The sequence below is a fragment of the Schistocerca americana genome, chromosome 5 (genome assembly GCF_021461395.2).
Source record: "Schistocerca americana isolate TAMUIC-IGC-003095 chromosome 5, iqSchAmer2.1, whole genome shotgun sequence".
Lineage (NCBI taxonomy): Eukaryota > Metazoa > Arthropoda > Insecta > Orthoptera > Acrididae > Schistocerca > Schistocerca americana.
The window spans coordinates 329,341,474-329,365,338 of record NC_060123.1 but is presented as its reverse complement, the minus strand read 5'-3'; the positions used below and the strand labels follow the sequence as shown (position 1 = coordinate 329,365,338).

Sequence of the window (23,865 nt, the reverse complement as noted above, 5' to 3'; positions counted from 1 at the left end):
TCCTTCCTTCCAGCACCAGCTTTTCTGAAATGCGCAGGTGGGAACTCTCTCTGCAACATATCCTACATTCCCGTAACACTCTTGGCCTCAACCTTTGTTAGTCACTGTTCTTCACCCGCCATCCCCTTCCCTGTTCCTACTCCCCCCTACCCTCCTCTAACCTCCTGACTGCACTTACATGCCCTACCCTCTCTCCACCTTTTCCTTGTATGCTCCCACAAACAACACTTTACTGTTCCCCAACCACACCCCATTCTCCCTCCTCCTCCCCACCTCAGCCTCCTCCTTATCCCTACCACCCAGATTGCATCTCCCATCATGCACAGTTGCTCGCAGTATGGCTCCACCAGCCACAGACAATGTCCAAGTTTGTGTGAGTTGTGTTTGCATGAATATGTGTTTGTGTGTGTATTGTCTATTTCAGAAGTCCTTTGGCTAAAAGCTTACATTTTTTTGTAATCTTTTTGGTGTGCCTGTCTGCGGCTCAACATCTCCCATATATGGCTAATAGTTATCTATCCTTTTCATAACACTGTCATTCTTCCATCCTGGAGTTTTTCATTGTTTAATTTTATAATTTAATTTATTGCTGGTATACACATGAGACTATTTTTACTCTTAATTTCTTCATGTATTTTATTACTACAGAATTTCTTTCAATGTTTCCATTGCAATTGCTTGTGCTAAATAATTTAGACTGTATATAGTAGCCTCCTGCTTGCAGTAATAAAACTGCTGTCTGGAATAGATCATCAGAATCTTCTCTTTTCATCTGGTAGATAGATCTGTTATGAGGGCTGTGAATCCTATTCAAATTTAGTGGCATATGTGACACGAGGTACGTGAAGTAAGGAAAATTCTCTATCATGTGCTCAGTTCAGTGCTATTTTCTACTAGTCCTCTTCATTTTATCATTTTCCTTGTGCCTGTTTAAAATAACAAGCTGTGATCAGCAGCTGTGCTTTCCAATCTCACCTCCATAATATGCATACAATATTATCTTAAACTTTTTGTGTTTGATGTCAAATTAGGATAGCTTTTTCAATGTTCTATGATGAAGAGCATGCAAATTCATTTTCAGTACTGTTGTCGTCATGTCAGATTTTGTATCAGTCTCAAAAAGTAAAATAATAACAAGACCCAATGGGAAAGGAATGTTTCTTTGTCCAGCATTTTGTTTCTGTATTTAGCAGTATTATGACTCCAAATAGAGAACTATCATAACAGATGATGGAATTCATCTTACTACCAAAATACCAAGGTCATTTGTTAGCATGTACAGGCATGTCACCTGTCTTCTGGCCTTTTGTAATGGTGAGTAGCCTTCAGATTGGGAGATTACCTCTTGCTAAGTAGCACCTTTCTTATAATTCCTGGATTCCACTTACATTTCTTTCACTTTTGTGTGATTGCCATTTTTCATTATACATTTTTAAACCTTTTTTTCTGGAAGTTTCAACAACATCTGCAAATGTCTTAAGGCACTGGCACTTGCAGTAATATCAAATCTTTCAAGAATGGTAATGTCAGATCTTTCATGAATGCCGACAACAATTTGACGAGTTCTTCTGTCCTGAGGCACTCCATGTATCGTCAACTTATATGAAGTCATTTATCTTCTTCTTCACCAGTTAACACACATTTGTTTTCCACATTTCTTTAATTTAGTTCATTTCTCTTTCTCAGATAACACAGAAATATAATTATATTTTGCAAATGGGGATTGATCCCAATCTACAGGAAGCATCTATATAACTATAGTCAATATACTGCACAATGTTAAATAAATATAATTTCAATGTCATACTGGGAAGTTCTATCAGTTGTTTCTAGTGCCTTGTAAAAGCTAGTGCACCATTAATGCAGAAATAGAATAAGCCATATCTATTAAAAAGCATATTGTCTGAAAAATACAAGAATAAAAGCAGTCCATGTAGTATGTGAGACTAGCTAAAAATTATTCTATGCTACTTGCATATAATTTTCTACTTGTTGCTCTAAAGCTACTGCAACTCCAAGGCATGCAATGATTTTCAACCTCTATTAGCTATTAACTTCTATGCTTGGTATGGAGACAAAGAACATGCACAAGCAAAATTTCATACTAATAAAGATAAACCAAGATTTTTTTGCCAGCAGCAGATCAATTTTTACTTAATACACATGGCACTTTTTTATGCTCTCTTATCAAAGATCATGAATCTCATGATTTCATTTTTATTCTCATCTTTTTGATTATGTGCTAGTTATTACAGAAAATAGCACGCAGAGAATCTGGATTACCGGCAGCAGAGGTTGAAAACCACTGCACCCGTTGTGCAGAAGGTGCAGGCAAGCTGATACTCACTGTATGTGCTTTGGATGAGAGGCGAGAGTATAAGCTCTAAGCTGGCTGAGCGAGACCTCTGGTGGAGCAAGTTGGCTGTTAGTCCCGGTTCGTCCTGGCCTCGACAACGTCTTGCGTCCAAATCTCCTGTCTGCACAACAATACACCATTCTCACCCTGCTCCATTCTAGACGTTTCCTCAATCACTGTCCATTTCTTCCTTCTCCTTATGATGAACACACATCATATGTTTTCCTTCACTATTAGTCATTTCAGTATGCCATTCTGTGGCTCAATGTCTGTACTTTTTTTGTGTGTAATTTCAGTCTCAAGTAATGTCACTGTCATTTTGTCACTCAAGTCACTTCAGTATCTGCAATCTTTAGTGCTAAGAAACAACTGTCACAACTCTACAAATTTTCAGATAAAAAGCTAAGCAGAAAAGACTCAACACCTGATAATAACCATCAAACTATAAGCAAATGCAAAGCCAAAAGTAAGAAAAATAAAGAAGTATAAAGCAGCAAGCAACTCTAAGAGATAAAGTTGTTTGAGTGGAAATGGGTAGTAAAAATCCAGCCTACAAAAGTGATTCAGAGAAAATCATAAAAAACCACAAATATTTTGGAAGAGATTGGCAGAGGTGAAAAAAGAGATGAGGTGCTACACCGTTTCTTCTCCCCCCCCCCCCCCCCCCTCCTCTCCTTTCCACCTCCTCTCCCTCACCCCCTCCAAGTGCAAAAGATTTACCAAGTTACTGTACATACTAAAATTTGGAGAGCTGTCAGACAACAGGCACATATGATAAATGTTAGGATGTAGTGATGGAGAGGTTATGTTGAAAGGCAGTGTGAACACTGAAAAGACCTCAGTCAAGATAAAGTTCTGAGTTAGAGATGAATGTGAACAAGTGAATGCTCTGCCATCTCTATATAATATTTCCTTTCTCTGTCACTAAAAATTTGTTTAATACTGAAGGCAAATAACCTCATTTAAAAAAATCTGGATTCAGTGGTTCATGGTGTTGTTTTCCAAACCACAATTCTCCAAACATCTATAGTGTGTGGCATCTCATTTATTTACTGCTCATGGGTGCAACTAAATTTTTAATTTTAAAAAACTACCCATTTCCCTCATCTTTGAAATGTTATTCAGTAAAACAGTTTTAAATGAAAAATACTATCAGGAGTACAGCTACATCTAACTTTTCCTGTTAAATAGTTGCTACTGAAATGGTGGGAGCTTGTAGACTGCAAGCAGCTTCAAGCCAGCAGAACGGGACATGCATGGTATGGTGTCACACTATAATCTCAAACTCTATACTCACATTGAACTTGTTTGAGTCCCTGAGGATTCCTGATGATTGCTGGTAGTAGAGAGGCCCACGTCTGCGGCCTCCACTACCCCCGTGCTGCTGGCTCCAGTTATTATTTACATTAGAAGCTGAGGAGCGATATAACCCTGAAGAACCATCTTCCCATTGCCTTTGTGAAGAGTGGGAGGTAGGTTGGTGAAAAGGCCGAGTGTTAGCTTGTTGTTGTTGTTGTTGTTGACTGTAATCCCGGCCACCACCTTTACTCACTAAGGAAGGCAGAGGAGGCTGCACAGATACAGTTGACAGCTTTGTTGTTTGTGCGTACTTTGGCCCATCATTTGATCTGTGGAAATTGGATCTGTCATAATAACAGGAATAGCAAACAAACATATAAAAGTAGCGAAACCAAGACAGTGTTCATACGACAAAATAATTCATATATAACTATCGTGTCAAACCTGAAAGTGATTAAATAGTCAGGATTGTTTATAGAATAATATAGTATACACTTCTAATGGCTTTAACAATTTTGAATACTGAATTCGTGAATAGTGGAGCTCTAGTTGTACACAAATCAAACAGCTTATTCATGAATTATATATATTTGTCATTAACATTATTTTTTAACAAAAATTGAATTATTAATTAATTAAGTTGTGACTATTAGGTGAGGTTTATAGGCTTTTGTTTTTAAAGCATTTATTTCTACAACAACCATAAGAATAAAGCTTCAAACATAATGCTTACTGCATATAGTAATATTGTAATTTAAAAAAATATCAATTAGGGTATTTGAATTTTCTGCAATTGAAGACTAATTTTCACATTTGCAATTTTTATTATAACAAAAAATGTACACTGTGGTAAAACTATTTATAGAATATTTATGGCTACAATTTGTAGAAATAGGATGCATTTGGTTCCATATTATTGCGAGAGTGATAAGCTTAGTTGCGGTATTTAATGAACATGCACACTTGTATATGCATAAACGGGGAACACAACTGACATGAAATATAACAAGTCTAATGGGTTCACTTGGATCACATTTGGCCATAACCGATGCAAACTGTGCTTCAAATACATAAAGATGGAACAACTTGGTGAACCTAGAAGTCTCACATCTTTTGACTGGTGACCGAGCTGAACACAGAAGTGTTAAGACAGAACATTCATCATAAAACTTCAGGAAAGAAAAGAAAAAACATTAACTTTTAACCCCATCATACTCCCTGGCTGGAATTGTGTATGTTAACTTTTAGTATGTCTTCTCTAAAAAAAAAAAGGATTTTTTCCCAATGGAAACCTCAGGTACACATTTGTGAATGTTCTGCCTTTTCATCATGCCTGGGTGCTGCCAACTGTGCAGTACTGCCCTGCAGCTCATGACCACCTGAAGACACAGATGTGGTTGGTTTGCTGTATTCTATGATGTAATTCAATACTGTTGTTGTTATTTTGCATGATAATTATTGAGTAATCATTGTTACTATTCATTACATTAGAGGATTTTTTGTAATTAATTATTTTATTCCATAAAATGAAGCCAAGTGTACAAAGTATGTTTTGAAAACGGGTACATATTTTTGTATAAACCTTGGACTTAAAATCATTAAAAAATCACCGAAGAGCTTTACCACACAAAGGAAAGTTTTCTTTCCTCCAGAAAAAAATCAAGTCTGAAAGGGTTAAGGTACTGAATCTTGTGTGATTTTCAAAGGAAATGGCTACAATTTACAGAAAAAGGATGCAGTTGATTCCATTTCATTGTGAGACTGCTATGCTTAGTTATAGCATTTAATGAACATACATACTTCTTGTATATGTATGATAGTTTTATTACCAATGATAAATGGCAACCACATATGCTGAAAGAATAGTTTTGAAAATTCATTCACAAAATTCATTCACTGTGTCATTCTCCATGTTATACACTATTGTGAAATGAGTTCAGAAGGGAGTCTAGTACTCATTATGGTCCAGCATATTCTGCTGTTTTTTATTATCATAGACAAGTGAAAATTCATTGTCCATCCACAACCTGTATGTGGCCTGTGGGTATCGACACCCAGAAGTGCTTCTACAAACAACGCGTAGAACAGGTGCCATACATTGTTAGCGTGGAAACTATTGTTGCTGTTTATGTTATTGTGATAAGCAGTGAAATATGTTTCTTACTTGTTTTGTATGAGTTGGTTGGTGACATATTCCTACATAATTTTCATTGTAGGAAAGGTATGCTCAAAATTGATCTGACTCACTTCTAGGGCATAAATTCCTCAAGACATGTTGCAGCCGATCAAAGAAGGTATTGAATTACACAGTCACAAAGCCATGTCTGCAAATCATATTAAGCTCGACACTGATCTATCAGTTGTACTTACGTAAAACTGCAGTGTGCAATTGAGCCAAAGCAGTGAAAGGATGGCTGTAAGATGTAGATGTAGAACGGTCTTTGTAGTGGATGGATAGTAAATACTGGAATATTTATACAACGTAAGTTGTGTCTGATTATATAAATAAATGAATGAGAGAGAAAATAAAGATAGTTGCACACTCTTGCAATGTCTGATATTATTATATCAGTGATATTGGATATTAATCACATGAAAATTATCCAGCAGCTGGTGAACTTCACCATGAGCATCTGTGAGGCTTGTCTACACCGATGAGCCAAAACATTATGACCACCTGTTTAATAGTAAGTTAATCCACTTTTCAAACACAGTACAACAGCGATTCAGCTTGGCATGGATTCCACAAGTTTTTTATAGGTTTCCATAACTACGTGGCACCAGATGTCTTCTCACAGGTCGCTAAATTCCTGCAAATTATGGGACAATGGTCTGTGGGCACACAACTGGCACCAAATATGTGTTCCAGTGGGTACAGCTCAGGGGCATTTGCTGGCTAAAACACCAATGTGAGAGTGCTCCTCAAACCACTGCAGTGGAATTCTGGCCTTGCATCATGGAGAGCTACCCTGTTGTCATGGTGTCTTCAAGTACTACCATAGGTCCCATAGGCGACCAATTCAGTGCACCCCATAGCATTATTCTGCTCTCACTGGCCAGCATCTGTGATGCCGTGATGGTTTGAAGCAACCATTCATCTGGATGACAGTATGTAAGAACCCAGCCACTGACCTGGTATAAAATGTGATTCATTTGACAGGTGAACATTTCTATTGACCCACTGTGAAACGTCAGTGATACTGTGCCCTCTGCAGTTGTAACTGATGATGTCGTTGGGTCAACACAGGAAAATGTGGGGTCGTATGATGTGGAGCCCTATGTTCAACGATAGCCTTTGAATGGTATGTTCTGAAACACTTTTGCCTGCACTAGCATTATACTCTGACTTCAGATTCACCAAAGACTGCTGCCTATCCTGGATTACACAAGGGGGGGGGGGGGGGGGGATCCTCTGACCCCTACATTTTGTGAAGAGACGTGGATGTCCAGTACTGTATGGCCTACACATTATTCCACCTGCTTTCCTAAGGTGCCCACGACAGCAGTAACCAAATAGTCGAGCAGCTTCACAGTTTCAGACATTCTTGTTTCCAACAGCAGGACCACAACAATGTGCCCTTTGTCAAAACCACTTATATCACAGGATTTCTGTATTTGCAGCCCGTATCTTCACTATAATGACTGCCCACTCATCTCTCTTCCACTTGCATTCTTTCCTTACAGTGTCATGTGCAACACCACAAGGAGGCATTTAACATAGCAGTAGGCAGTAGTCATAATGTTTTGGCCCATCAGTGCATCATTTGAGTAGCGAGTCCAAAATATGAGTTCTATGGTAAATAAAAATCAGGGTAAGTAATTGAAATTAGATGTGTGATTACATTGAAATGAAGGTCAGTGCGGTGCCTTTGGAGACAAATTTGTAGACTTAGAAAAAGGCTCTCAATTTTCTTTTCTTATAAGTGATTTACCTCATTTAATACAATTTATATTATACATTTGTATCTGTTGAGTACATTTCTCACCTTGCTGTGCTATATAAACTATAATCCTGGGATTCTGCACTGAGTCCCGAATCAGAATGCTCGTGACTAACGGACGCACTTGCTTTTAAGTTGTTAATATTTTGTGGCAGGTGCCCATTGGTCTTGCCTCCAAGGAGAGTAGTAGGATTGTCATATAATGCAGAACTGAATGCCCTTGGATGGCCAGCACGTGAAGTACTGCTGCCACTTACATTACTGCCACGATATTCCAACACGTTTAGTGCTGTTGACAGTCTACAACAAATTTATTTAATTTTATTGCATTTAATAATAACAAGTAAAATTTTGAGCAGTAGGTTTTCAGTTTCCTTCTGCTCGTAATTGATTTATCACATTTGATACAATTTATATTGCACATTTGAGACAATTTGGTACAAGAAATTTAATTGATCAATTTCCTGAGGAAATAATCCACAGCATGTACATATTATTTCAATGATATGTTCACATTATGACCTTTGCTTTTTTTTAACATGTTCTGTTACAACTGAAATATTTATCTCATTTGCAAACACAATCAGTTTGTACCACTGCACACCATAAATTGATGTAAATGATATGAAGTCACTGACATTACAGAAGCTTCCAATTATAATATGAGTTAATACCAGTGGAATGAACTGATTATGCTTGTGTATGATATAAATTTTGAAATTGCAACAGTACTTAATAAAGAAAGAAGCAAATTTTGAAATTGCAACAGCACTTAATAAAGAAAGAAACTATAACAGGAACATGATATCCTTCCAATTTTAATTGAAATTTTGTGTTTATTAAGATGCATATGAGCCCAATAAATTCTTTCAAGTTGTTTGTCATTGATAATGCCCACAAAACCCTGTATGTAGACTTATTGAATTTGTTTTTACTTAGGAACATTAAGTGTGATTGAGCATTAAAAATATTAAGAATTCAGTGACTTCTGTCACAGCATATGTAACATTTTGAACATCTGGACAGATAATCCCCATGTCAGTACTATCAGCCACATAGTTTTTACAAATATAATGCTCAACAACAGGAATAATGGACTGTATATGTTTCTGTCACCGACTTTACTTTGCAGCTAATATCACTGTTTTTGCTGTTCCAGTTATCATTATTTGAAATTTAATAGTAAATATTTCACTCACCCCATATCTGGCATTGATTTCTGTGCCTATGTGCCTAAGTGCTGTTTCTGAAAATATGGCATGGACATTTGTACATGTCCAGTCTCTGAATTATTTGACTGGTGCTCTGTTTGTGTTGTATTGCAGTTGTTTTATATTTACCAGGAAGATATACAGAACTACTATCACATGAGTTACTCAAATGTTTTTGTAAATCTGTCAAGAAACCATGCACATTATAACGTATTATTGATCATCAAACTAAAGTATGAATCTGACCCAGGTATGACCCATTTTCCTGTCTCAGACAGAAAGCTATATGTACTCAGTACAAATTGTGCATATTGGATTGCGATGTAAATTTTTATAAGGTGCACACTGGAAGATACAAAATATAGCTGAAAAAGACAGGCTTTGATGGAAATTGGCAAGTTACCAACTTCATAGTATATTTAGCACATACAGAGTAAGGGGTGGAGGGACTCAGCCAATATACATGTTTGGATATCAAATAATGATTTGTTAAGCACCAGAAATGATTAAAAAATCTCAAAAGGAATTTGCAGTAGTATTTCAAAACAAAATATTTTGCTTAACTAATGAACAGTAGGACTGGAACACGGGCAAAATAGTTCAACCATTACTCAGTTGCAAAAGGTGTTATGGTGGTGTGTGCAAGATGGCCCACTTTTATGCAAAGACCTGTATTTCTTCAAATTTGAAAAATAAGTATACTTTAGTGAATATGAAATTATTTATTTTGTAACACATATTATTTGTGACAACTGATGCAGTGGAAAAAATTTTGAAGTCTGAATATGTCTCCGAGAAAAATATAACATTACACAAAAAAGTGGATATTGTTTCATACTCTTATATTTCCGTTAGTATTGTTTCATTTAGAGACATTATGTCGTGTTATCGAAAATATAATCAAGAAATTTATATGTAAAGCTCTGATACATCTCTTTTAATGCAAAATCCTACACTGACACTTTTTTAACAGTTACGTCATCCACCCTATATTTTTACTATACATCATCATATTCCCATACACGTAGTAAGAGGGACAGTACTTTTATCTGGTCTATTTGGTTGCAGAAATGATATTGTGTTTTGGAAGGAAAGTATTTATCCAGCCTTCTTATTGTTACATGAAGAAAAAGTGATGTTCAGAATGACAAATATTTTATTGTGTTGAATAATATTTCACAGATAATTCACAATATATATGTATAACAAGTTTCAGTGAAAACATCTTGAGATCAGTAAAATGCTTGTATTACAGTGTTATTTTAATAACTATGACTATTTTACATTTATATGAGTTTACTATATAAGTTGACATCCTTTATTACACCTGACAGCATTGCAGCATCTACAGCTGATACAGAAGTAAGCCACACTACAATGAAATTTCATTACAATTTTTAAATAGACTGTAAGCTGTCATTCACTAAAGAAAATGAAAACTTAACAGAGAGGGTGAAGAATTTCTCCCCGTCTTCATCCCAGAAAGGTGGTAACTTCATTCCTTTCATGCATTTTGTAAATTGTAATAGTTCATGCTACAACAGTGACTTCTACAACATTAAACAAAACAATGGAGCAGTGGTGAAACAGAACATAAATATGGTTTGATTGTTCAGTGATATCATGCAGATAGGTAACATGCAAAAACAAAGACGATCAAGTTTCTTCTACTGGTGAGACTGGGCTTTTGACTATGTTGTATGTTTAAAAATGAAATATGTAATATAATTAACATTTTAGTGGCTTATTACTCGTAAATTAAGTTTTCCTCTTTTCAGATTTTGGAATTCAATGTGAATGTAATGGCAGCTTTATTATTTGTAAGAGACACATTGAGGTACAAATCTCATCAGTAGAAGAAACCTGTATACATGTGACCTTGAGACATAATGTAATTTCATGCTAGGTAGAAACATCCAAAGAAGGTAAACTAATTACAGGGATTTTACGAGATAAGAACTTACAAAAGCAGAAGGTACAAACTTTGCTAAGTTCAGTAGCTACAACAGGTTATTAATATTTGATTTACAATGGTGTGTCATACCCATAACCTAAATTCCCAAGAACTTTTCCGGCAAATTATTTCTTTTGCTGCAGAAAAGTGCTTTGCTTTCCTTTGAACCCCACAAAAGTGAAGCAATGATTTACAACTAAACAGATAATGAGGGCAACTGAAGAAATTGTACCCAAATTCTGCTAAGTTTCCTCACTGAATTTAAATATTCATGCAGTTAAGTACAGTGAAACCTTTTTGTTTGTCTGTGATGTGGAACTGTTCTTGTGGTAAACACATAAAGTTAAGAAAGAGAAGTAAGCTGAATTAGTAGTAATAAGATGTATGAAATAGTTAACAATGATGAGTGCTCTTGGCTGAGAGTAGTTCTTTCTTGCACTGTAGTGTCATTGTCATTGGCTTACATTATACATGTGGAGAAGCAAAGGGTTTTAATATATATAATCATTAAATATAAGCTAAAAGTTTGGAGCTAGGTGTAGAAACCACATTCCATTCATATATCATAGTGATAATGAATTTGTATCTTTGATCTGTAGGTATGGGAATGTGTCAGTCTGTATTTTAAAGAGATCAGATGATACACCCACTGAAGAAGTGAAGCTATTTTTTTTTTGGTTGCCAAAGGACATTTGAAATTAACAATTATTCAGATTGTAATACTTATTTAATATTGACATAATAGGATATTATATAAAATTGCTATACACTTTTAATCTTTTTTACTTAAAGTTAATTAGTTCAGGAGACATCAGGATTTGAAGATATATTTTCATTACCGTGCAAAAAAATCAGTGTGTCAAAATTGCAACCTCAGAACCAGCAACTGGTCAGTTCTGTAGACTGACTGTCCCTGATTCTGAGAAAGTGATTTGTTGCATGTAAATTTCTGTAACTCAAAAGATATTAATTCTTTAAGATAGGCTTTCAAGATACTACTAATTTTTACACTTGTAATAATTCAAAATTCTGTCCTGATGTACTAACTGAAGCCCAAAATTTTCTGAACTGGTGATGTCCTTAGATTTCACATATTTTGATTTTTAAAGGGAATATTAAAAGTTTAAGCTTTTCTTAGATAAATTGTTGATGATGACTCTCATAAAATCCAGGGCTTGTTATCTTTATATTTTCTCTTTTTTTTCTATTCTCAATCTAGCATTCTTTTGCAATTGACTAAAAACCATAAAGTGACACACTGCTGTCAGAGGTTGAGACTATAAATTGAATTTAACTGTATAAATAGCTGTGAGAAGGTCCGTGAATTCTTGAGACCATGAACTATAGTAATAGTATTAGTTAAAGCCTATGTGAACATTATGAAGTGTACCACACAGGAATAATGTCAGAATTGTTGAGATCTGTCTTAATGTAACCTAGCAGTGAGTGATTATAATGGTGTGTGCAGTTTGAGGCTGTGTTAGTGATTAGTATCTGACTCATCGAGATTATACATGTTTTAGGAATAAACCACCCATAAATTACAGTGCTGTGTGTCCAATTTTTTTTAGTTGCACTTTCACAACTTCAAATCCAAATGCACTTCCACTACTGGGATTTTAGATTTGCAGCTCACAGGAACAAATGGAAGGTGGAGAAATTCCCCACGGTAACTAAAGAAAACATTTCAGAGTGTGGTGCCCTGCTTACTGGGGAACAGTACTTTTGCGTCATTGAACTATGTTGTTCTGTCATGAAATGTTATATTAGATCGTGAAATCTGCCTGTGAAGAATTTCCTTGCAAGTGAATGACAGTGAGTGTTAGGTGCACTGTACAAAAACCTTCTGTGTTAGACTATGTAAAAATTTAACTTGTCATTCATAGATGTGTCACATGAAGAGAAAAAAAGGGGTTGATTAATGATGGACTTCAGTACCCTGTGAAAGGGCTGTTCAGAAAAGTATTTGACCTTATTTTCGTGACAATAGTAATGAGGCACACATGCTCTATGTTTTTAGGCATACACACTGTGCATGCCTGATGTTTTCCATGACTGCAGAAACAACCAGGCACTGGGTAACTGTCAACAAGTGAACACATGTAAGTGGTAGTTGTTGGATTTTGTGTTGTGGTAAAAATGAAGGAAAAGAGGAACTATGTAACTGTACCACTTTTTTTTAAGCTTGGCAGTTCTCAAGTTGAAATTAGCCACAAGATTCGGCAAGTATTTGGGGCTGAAGCAATGGGTACTACACAGATAATGGTGAAGTACAACTGCTTCAAAGATGGCTACTCATCGCTGAAGTGTGAAGCACATTCAGGTAGGCCCTAAACATTCACAAATGACGTGGTTATTGATCACATAAGGACCCTAGTGATGCAGGATACACGAATCATGAACAGAGAACTTGCAGACAAGGTTAAAATTAGTACTGATTCGATTCATTCCATTTTAATGGGAGATATGGACCTCACAAGGATCTCTGCAAAATTTGTGTTAAGTTGCTAACAACTGAGCAGAAGCAACTACATTCGGAGGTCACACAGGATATTCTGTATACTATGAACAGTAATCCCAGCTTTCGTAACTCAGTGATCACTAGTGATGTAACCTGGATTTAATACCATGAACCAGAAACAAAGTTCCAGTCACCACAATAGAAGCAGCCATCATCACCGAGACCCAAAAATGTGAGGCAGGCCTGCAGCAATGTGGAAGTTGAGCTGACCGTCATTTTTCGCTCCGTCGTAAGTATGCCCCAGAAGGTACTAATGTCACTAAGGAGTACTAACAAGAAGTTATGAATCACCTTCATGAGGCAGTGAGACACAACTGGCCAGACTTGATGGCAGTGGGTAGTTGCTACCTTCACTTTGATAACACACATGTCCCTAATTCTCAATCGGTTCACAGGCGTTTTTTTTTTTTTTTTTTTTTTTTTTTTTTTTTTTTGGGCAAAACACAACATGGCTGTGATTTGTCAGTCTACCTATTCCCCTGACATAGTACTGAGTTACTTCTGAATTTTTCCCTAAACTAAAAGAGACTCTGAAAGGATCCAGACTTCAGAAGATATGTAGAGTTCGATGAAGCACTGCACACCATACCAAACAAGGCTTTCCAGCAGTAGCAGCAGCATTGTGGGTGGTGTGTAGAAGGTGAAGGGGGCCACTCTGAAGGTGATTAGTGTCAAACAATTGTGTCTGATTAAGACTGATTTAATAAATAATAGTCAAATATTTTTTGAATAGCCTTCATATAATGAAAATTAATAATATTTAGTAACCATCCTCAACAAGTATTCCACAAACTATTTCATATTAGTTTAGAACAGTTCTGGGAAGATGGTTGAAGGCACCAAGATTGAAGAAAAATGGTATGATCTGAAAGCCTTTGACATATATAATTGAGCTGTTGAAAGCCTCCAGTGCTGTATTTTCAACAATGTAGAAATGTATGTGATCCCATGTTTTAATTCAAGGAACCATACAAGAAGAGTTACTCTCCAAAACAGTATCCTGATTCTGGTACCTAAAAAGTGCAGAATTCTAATTTATAGAAATGTTAGTGTAATTTCATGTCTTAACCCTTTGACTATTAATGGAGCATATGTGTCCCATGATATGTTATCAGAGAATCGATTGCAACATGTTGTTTGTTACTGCTGTGTATCAGTGTCGTACTGGTAGAGGGAAGCCCACAAATAGTTTGTAGAATCTTTACAAATACTGATTGCACTTGTAAGCTGTGCTATCCTCAGGTTTTGTTGTTCACCCTCATCATTATATTGTCACATAAAATTAGTTCGCATCTTGCATCCCAATTACCAGATTCACAAACTGGGCTGCCATTGCAATGTAGTGTGAGTTATAATCTTGGAGAGATGCTCTTGCAGATTCCCATCCCCCCCCCCCCCCCCCCCCCCCACTCCCGTCAACTCAGCCCCCTTCAAAAATGAAATATTGTTTTCATATTGTTACATAATGTTTACAATTTGCGATCATTGAAAAAACATACTAAATCCGAGCTTATTAAAAGGGAGGATTTTCAGACAGTGCTGAAGAATCCAAAAGTTACAACAAATCTCTTGCAGACATATGGAAGAAATGAGTGTACCTACAATTTGAACAAATGTTTATTCATCTTCCTCTCCCCTTCACACTACAGTTCTACAACATATGATCATATTAGCATTTATCAGGCTGAAAGGTTGTATAGTTGAGCACAATTCTGACCATATTTAAGTACATTGGTGTGGGAAAGGCAGAAATAGCTAGACTGTGTGGTGAACCAAATAAAAGTAGTTTCTCCATGTTTATAGGTGAAGCATTAATAGCTGCACTACTATTTAAATAATATTGTTAATTTGAATGCAGTCATTTGTAGGCAATTTCCACATATAAGTTGTCGTCAGTCCTAATGATGGGTGAGTAATAAACACTGTGCTACGCAGAACAATGATGTCCAGGTTTGATCTTGATGTGGAACCTGATTCTTGCTCTAGTTCTGAGTAGTTATCTTTTCGGTCAACTTCAGTGATCAGCAAATTATTTTTCTCCATTAAGTTCTACAGACTACACAACTATTATTGTAGATAAGGTTTCACTGATAAAATCAAGCAATGGCATATTTTTAAATTCATGAGGAAACCATATTTCATGTAACTGCACAATGTGATGGAAGCTTATATGTCACAAAACAGCGTTTCTTTTTTCATATATTGAAGAAAATTCAAAATTTAAAGCACTTTCTACGTAACAAAGTTCACAAACACTTACAAATAACAGGTAACTTCATTCGTATTTTCTTCTGTGATGTAGTGAACAACACAATGACACATAAAACACATTACATAATCTAATATCATATAAAGAAACCTGGTGGCATTCCAGGAGGGGGTGGAGGAATATCCTCATACCTTGGTAAATGGTTGTTGTTGCTGCTGTTATTGTTATTGCTATTGCTGTTGTTACTACTGTTGTTATTAATGCCATTGACATCAGTGTTAGTATTGCGTATACGCAGAGATCCTGCAGGGCTGGCGGAACTGGATCCGGAGTTCTTGTTCAGGAAGTCCGTCAGTCCGGAGCCTGCACCACCCTGAGTGCCAGAGTTGCCTCCCCCACCTGGGGGTAAAGGGCCAGGCTTGGGTGGTCCGCTACCATCTGGAGGAGAGTAGGGAGGTGGTGGGCTGTCTCCACTGCTGGGAGGCTGACATTTCTCTTCCGGCGTGGAACAGCTGTGCAACGATATGTACAGTCAAATAAAATATTTTCATATGTAGCTGCAATGTATGACCAAGATCACAACTGGGAACTATACAGTTTTATTTGTTTCATCTAAACAATACCAGAATTGAGACAATTTCTTGACTAAGAAGTTCAATGGAAATTATTGTTAGCTTCATAAAATTATTGTTGCTTCCCCTATAAATAAAATTGAAACTTTACCTTTTTGTCCTTCGTGGGGAACGTTGTCTTCTCTTACTGGTTGGTGACAGTTTGACTCTTAAGGCTTTACTATTTGTTTCAACCACTTTATAAGGAATTTCTCTTAGCTGTGCTTCTGACATTCCCTCTGTATCAATCAAATCAAATTCCAAATGTTTCTTTAACTCATCTGGGAGCCTTGGCTTTGTTTCGGATGGAGATCGAGATCTAGACCTGTAAGAAAGATATTAACTAAATAAATAGTTCAGTTAAATCTTTTGGCATAGTTGTATAGAATGTAATTATATTGTATCATATGTATATAGTTCACCAATTTGTAGGACAAATTTTGAGTAATAACATTTTACACTTTAATTCAAAATGATTATGAAGTAGCAGTCTAAATTGCTGAAAACAGATGAAAAAAGAGACATGGAGTGCTATTCATGTCAAGAATACACATCTGAACTAATATAAAAGTTCGCCTCAAATGATGGTAAATGTGACACCTGTCATATGATGAAATCTACGCTGGTCTCAGAAATGTACAGCAAAATGTTCAGTCATGCTGGGAAATACACTGCTGAACTATACTTTCAGTTGTTCTCTTAAGTGTTGGAGAAGAAATTCCAAAGTGATTACAGCAAATTGTCTTGTGAGAAGAGTATGTAAGACTTTTCACTTTTTTTTTCATTATGGTAAATACAATATTGGGCCTCATTCAATGGAAAGAACCTCTATGAGGAGCTTAGGAGACTTCAAATCCCTGGTGGAGTTGATTAAGACCAACTAGCTGTTGGTATACCCAAATGATGTGTAAATTCAGAGCAGTGTGCAGGGAGCATGCCTCACACAGACCGCTGCAGGGTGAGGAGGGTTGTAGGAGGAGGAAGGACCCCTTCACTTCCCTCACACAATATAACAACTATACACTAATGCATTCTTAATATATCAACTAAAAGGCTATGATTTCTTAAAATTATGCCCTGAAATGAGGTCCATTCTGTTGGACACTTTGCCCACCACTCCTAGAATAGTTTTTCATCACACTCCCACTCTGCACAGTATCCTGGTCAGAACATGTGCTCCTTCTGCACTCATTTCTCTACCTCATGGCTTCTGTCACTGTGACTGTCCCCACTGTTAAGACTTGCTCTATGCATCCTCCTACCACAACCTATACCAGCCCAGTAACTGACAAAACATATACCATCAAAGGGATAGCTGTCTGTGAAACTACACTTGTGTACCAGCTGTTCAGCCTTCCACATTGGTACGACTATCATCAATTTCCCAGTTAAGATGAATGGACATAGGCAGAGGGTAAATACTGGCAACACACAAATCCTATTGCAGCGCATGCTTTACAACATGATTGTCATCAAATCTGTGCCTGGGCTCTTCCCTCACACACCAGTTTCCCAGAACTACTCACATGGTAACTGGTGTTACAACATGTCCTCGTTTCTCGCCACTCACCTGGCCCTAATTTACATTAATTTCTTTGGTCTCAACACTTTCTTCCAGTAACTATTCCTTTCTTTATTCTCTTTTAGTTTTCTTTATATTTTATCTTCCCCCCTCCCCCCTCAGCATGTCACATGTCGCCACATGTAATGCAATTAGCTTCCTGTTCTCACTAACTCTTGTATGATGTAATCTTTGTCTTGCTTATTACCCTATTTTCACCTTTAATCTTTCAGGTTTCCAAATCTTGTCTAGTGCTGTCCCTGACAATCAGTCTTTGCTTCTCATCCTTCCCAGTAAGCCCCTGATCTGGGGTTCTGGACAACTTTTCCATAACTCTCCCCTTTCCTGAATCTCATCAGGCCTTTTCCTTTATTGTTCATTCCCCTTCAACCCTTCCACTAGAAAAAGAATCCACTGGCTCTGAAAACTTGCACATTTCCATAACTTCTATATGGGTTTCCTCCTGCCACCACTTGGTGGATAAATTTTTTTTATCTATTCAATTATATTAAGTTTTGGAGGTAGTGTGTTCGGACAGACAAGACAGTTTTAGGCAAAATTTTAAATCACGATATCTTTTTTGTTTTTTATGATCTAATCTTGATGAAATAAAGCCTATACATTGCCCCAAGCTATGCTCAAGTTACCTTTGAGAACCTCATGGAAATTTGTTAAGTAGGTTTGAGGAATCATGTGCTCAAACAGGCAAACATGACAGTTTTACGGTTTTATTATTACTATAGATATTGTAACTGAAGATGGTTTTGTTTAATGAAGTTCTATACTGCTAAACATCTCTTTGCTGCTGTAATTATATAAATCTGTATTACCTGTGCTTCTTCTGTTTGCGTTTCTGGTGATAGGACAGCTCTGATTCAGTCTCCATACCACTGTTCATATAGCCTGATCTTCGACTTGGAATGACATTAGCCTTATGTATGCCAGTACCTCCTTCAGCTTGCTTTCTTTGCACTTCCTTCCATTGTGCTTCTGAGTCCACCAGCTCATAATGGCTGCTGTGCCTGTGTGATGAACTCAGTTATTTCAAATTTAGGAAGGTAGTTCTTATCAAATAGTGACAATTGCCACTTTTAGTTATCTTAGTCTAATATTCCAAAAAATACATGATTAAAGATGAATCTAGTTTATTTCATTGAGAGAGACTCATTTGTAGACAAAGAAATTTGGACACAGATTCAAAAAAACATATTTTATTTACACAAACTATTCACTTTGAATTACTTGTAAAATTAATATTTTGTATCATAGAAATTGAAGGTAGAAATTAAGTTGTCAGCTTTACAGTCAGCAGTCTGCCAAAGGAGGGATACAAAGAAATGAAAGATCCACTGGTTTCTGGAGCCTGAGAAAAGGGAATGTTGTACAGAAATAGTCAGCAAAATTATCCAGGAGCCTAGGTTAAGGAACCTTCAATACAAGCTTAGATTGGACAAAGATAGGGCAAGAACTAGCCATGGCATCTTCAGACGAACATACTCATTCATTTAGTATGATTTGTAGAAACCAAGAAAAACTAAAATCTGGTTGAGCATTTGGAAATTTATAGCTGAATGTAATTGTAATTCCAGTACTCTCATTTGGTCAATATGTTAATATTGTGCTTCAGGTGAGAAGTTATTGGGACTGCAGAGGGCATTGATGCCTAGTTAAGTAGACTGCTCCCCCACCCACCAAGATATCAGTAGTTCTGCTAACAGATATCTCACTTTGAAGCATATTGATGTGTACCTGTGCTTGCTGGAGCTCTTGTGTCTGTGGCGGTGGTGAGAGTCCTGTTCACTGCTGGACTCGCGCCGGTGAGTACCGTGAGATCGATGTCGGTGTCGTCGGTGGCCATGGCTGTGAGATTTGCCAGACCCAGAGCCTTTTGACAATTCACTCTCATTGTCTGAACTTCGGCGACTGCGATGGTGACGATGTCTGCAATGAGTGTCAATACCGTATTACTGGTAGCAGTTACAGGAATGCTGCTAGAAAATAATAAGCTGCTGGACAGCAAAAAATTGCCGGGAAAATATAACATGCATCTAATTTAATTTTGTGCCACAGAAAAATGACCTATCACAGCAGAATTATGTGAGAGCATGAAAAGTTATCACAATCTGGCTCTCAGTAACAGGAAAGAAATTGTAGGTTCGGTTTTCAAGGCCGTGTTATAGGATGACCTACAGGTGCAGAACTATGCTTCTAAAACAAAACCAGGCAGAGAAACAGAAATTTAAATAAGCCTGTGAGGCTGTTACCAACATGACGGCAAATTTCTAAGTGCGCACCCTAGATGCCGCTCATAATTATGAATGGAAGGAGTGTCATGTGATGCATCAAAGAGTGAGAGAATTACACATGCCAAACAATGGTGCCTTACATTTGATAACTTTATTCACTCTTGAGCTGTGACCGATGTTTCTTCCTTCAGGTGGTGTGGAAGCTGATAGTTTTAACACAAGCTGAAAGCATTGAGATCATCCTGATATCAGGAGAGAGGAGCACCCATGTTATTTGTAGAGGACATTAACCAGTGCCATCACTGATTAACCACAGGGTATGGGTGAAACTTCTAGCAAAATTCCATGTAATTGGCTTTGTTGCAAACAAACTGAAAGCTGGGTGACTGAAAATGGTTACAACTCACTGATCTGGCACTGTCCACTAAGAGTCAACAGTACATACACATGGCATCTCACAAGAATCTGACCACACACAAATGACACCCTTACAAAATGCAAATGTTACATCTCTGGACACTGTTAATGGGTGAGGCTAATTTCATATGAGAATAGAGAGGCAAATAAACAGTAAAACACTGTTTCAGATAGTTTGTCAATAATTTGAAGATGAAAAGCACTGAGTGTCGTTCCTTTATTTTCATAAATACCTTTGCACATTTGGAACAGTGTTTCACAGGAAAGAATCTCAAACCTTCGAAGTGTACCACCCTGTCCAACTTTAAGCATGTGGAGCTCTCAGTTTTGGCTTATGGAATGTTATGATTTTGTGTATGACATGTAGTGCTGTGTATTCCCAGTGAATGTAATGTCAGAAACATTTTTCCAGGGATAATGCTCAACCCTTAAAATAGATTACAAGTGAACTCTATACAGTTGATGAGCTACCATTTAGTTCCTTATGTCCTTATATAAAATGGCTAAAGCATGATCACATGTCAGTGCCTTACCTGGAAACAACACATTTAAATTTGAAACAATTTTATTACTGCTGCTTGACTGGAAAGAGGAGGCTTGGCAGAGTTGTGATATTTTATAAATAAAACCTTTTAATGTTAAGTACCAAGTGAACTACAGATGATTACAGTCCACAACTTTCAGGAATTAAAAAAAAAAAAAGTACATATGTCATAAACAGACCCCTACATGCAACAGTCTGATGCTGTTAAAGTAATATGTCAGAGCTGTGCACACACCTCTTGCAGGAGCGTGAGTCATTCGAACTCTGACTCTCGACACTGGAGGAGCGGCGTGTGAGACGGCTGAGTAGCTGACTGTTGTGATGTCCTGCAGAGCGTACAGAACGTGGGCTGGAACTGGAGTAGAGACCACGCATGTGTGGCTGGTGAACCGGTTGTGTCCACGGTGCCGACCGTGTCGAGCGAGGAGAATCTGCCCGCTGTTGTGTTGATGGCAGTGCTGCTGGGATGCTACACGTAGATCGGTACAAACTGCTTACCCTGTGAACAAGAATCCATATATTTTTTAACACAAAATGTAGCAATTAGTTCTCCAATCACTATTTTGGCATGACTCTACCATCAGACAACAGTCATATATAACCAAGCTGAATTATAGGGAATCTGAATCAATATGATGTTGATATTTAATGGATTTGTGTAGTGAGTGACAACTGATTAGTTTTCTAAGATGCTGATTGTTATACTTATGAATAAGTAAAATTTTTAATAATTCGCATTATACAAATACTGTAGAGTAGTTGAACATTATTGGCAGGAAACTGAGGAAAATCCAAGTTACTTCAGCAAAACTTATGAAGCATCAATATTTAGTGAGGAGCTGAGATACATTCTGCTCAATGTAGAGAATTAGCAATTATAGTTTGTTTATAGAATGCACAATCTCCATCACTGTTTGAGTGGAACAATGTATGTATACATTGCTGTTATGAAAACAGGTAGCATCTGGCATCCAATTGAAAATTATTTTTAGAATCCAGAAGTAGACCTTGAATGACAGGAAATATAAAATGTGGACAAGTCATCTATTTATCTAGTTTACTGCTTGTCCTGTTCTTTGGCAACAGAATGAAGAAACACAGAGGAGACACACTTAGATATAACATAGTAACTGCCCTTTTCTCATTGGTATACAAATCACATAACCTCCTAGCTTCAACAGGAGCAGATGTACAGTGCAAAAAATGTTTTTTACAGCCCCTGGGTGACAGGCATGTTGGATGGGAACAGTGTCGTCCTGCCAAGTCAACCTGCTTTGTACAGTAGCCTACTTGTCAGGCGCAAGAAACGGTTTCCTGGATCCCGACACATAGGCTGTCCTGTGTGACAGGTGTTTTGTGTTATAATATTATCAGCCTGCTTTAACGACCTGCTTTGCATGGGAGCCTGTACGTCAGGTGGAAATAAATGAATTTCAACCCCTGATGTTCAGCCTGCTCTGCATGACAGGTGTGTTGTGGGAGTAGTTATTTTATTGCACTGTATTGTAGGGGATACATGTACTCATAGCATGGCTGGGGACAGGTTGAGATGGATAGAGGAAGGGATTGACAGAGTAAGGGGGAGGAGGAAATAGACAAGGCCAGGGGAAGAGTGGGAGGTGCATGAGGCATGGACAGGGGAAGAGTGGGAGGTGCATGAGGCATGTGGAAGGTGAAGACAGGGTGGGCAGGTGGAAAAGGAAGAAGGGGAGGCAGAGATGGAGAAAAAGAGAGGAAGCAGGATATGGTCAGTACTGTGGGGCTTATAACCTCTTAGCTCCAAGAAAAGAGGAGATATGGGCAATCACGTGTTTTTTTTTTTTTTTTTTTTTTCAGCCCCTGCAATACAGGCTGTGTGCACGACAGGTGCCTTGTAGCAGTAGTATTGGCCTGCTTTCTCGAGCTGTTTTGCAGAGGCTGTATGTTTAGATGGGTATGGCTGGGGAAAGTTTGAGATGAATAGAAGAGAGGATGGGCAGAGTGGGAGCCAGGAGGAGATGGATAGGGAGAGAGGAGGGGATGGACAGAGAGACGGGGGGAGAGAGGAGTGGAGAGACAGTGAAAGGGTGGAAGGAGGGGGGACAGAGAAAGGAGGAGCACAGGAGGAAGTGAATATGGTGACAAAGGGAAGAGAAGGTGTAGGGAGAGGGGGCAGGAAGAGATGGCTATAGAGAGGGCAGGAGGAGATGGATAGGGAGAGGTGGCAGGTGAGATAGAGAGACTGGGGCAGGAGGAGACAGCATAGAGAGAGGGGAGGAGGAGATCAAAATGGAGAAGGGGGAGGACGAGATGGACCGAGAGTGGAGGGAGGAGAAGTGTGCAATACATATGTTGAGTGCATCTGTGGATGAAGCTGCAGGGAAAAAGCTATGGTGGATACTGGATGGCGTGATGTCAGGAGCTGCAGCTCCAGAGAGATGACGGTTTTAACACCGAGTATCCTGTGACCCTGCCACTTCTTCTAGTTCGACTTCTGAACATATTCCTTTTCATGTCAGTTCTGCAGAGATCCTCTTCGCTTCTTGTCATACCAGACCAATTAATTTTCAGCATCCCTGTTTAACGCCATATTTGTGATGTTGTAGTTATCTTCCTTTCTGAGTGATATAACATTGAAAACAGATGCAATGCAGCATGAACGAAGTGCTGTGCTTATAGGTAGATGTAGGACCTGCACCATCTGCAAACTGTTTACTCTGCAGTTTGGATATGCTGTCATTTTATAAGGTTGTAGACAGTAAATATAAGCTATTTTCATTCTGCTACTTACGAAGGTATTGGCTGAGGGACTGTCGAAATTGGCTTCAGCTCTTGAACTGGCGGTGGTGGTGGCGGCGCGTTTTCCTTGTTGAGAGTCTCCTCTACTTTAGGCGCTGCAACCACAAACACAGTTTTAGTAACATAATCTCTCAAATTCTCATTCTCTCTCTCTCTCTCTCTCTCTCTCTCTCTCTCTCTCTCTCTGTGTATGTGTGTGTGTGTGTGTGTGTGTGTG

The 23,865-nt window shown here is 37.9% G+C and overlaps 1 protein-coding gene across 1 annotated transcript in view; it reads right to left on the bottom strand.

Moving 5' to 3' along the window:
• Positions 1-23,865, bottom strand: part of LOC124616344 (band 4.1-like protein 4) — a 621,141-nt gene that overhangs the window by 11,901 nt on the left and 585,375 nt on the right. The window contains exons 12-19 of the mRNA XM_047144652.1: positions 23,641-23,743; positions 21,106-21,369; positions 19,413-19,604; positions 18,494-18,685; positions 16,215-16,427; positions 15,683-16,003; positions 7,642-7,896; positions 3,654-3,984 (exon numbers count right to left, since the gene is read on the bottom strand). Of these exons, the coding sequence (XP_047000608.1) occupies positions 3,654-3,984; positions 7,642-7,896; positions 15,683-16,003; positions 16,215-16,427; positions 18,494-18,685; positions 19,413-19,604; positions 21,106-21,369; positions 23,641-23,743 (1,871 nt within the window). The remainder of the gene's footprint in view (positions 1-3,653; positions 3,985-7,641; positions 7,897-15,682; positions 16,004-16,214; positions 16,428-18,493; positions 18,686-19,412; positions 19,605-21,105; positions 21,370-23,640; positions 23,744-23,865) is intronic.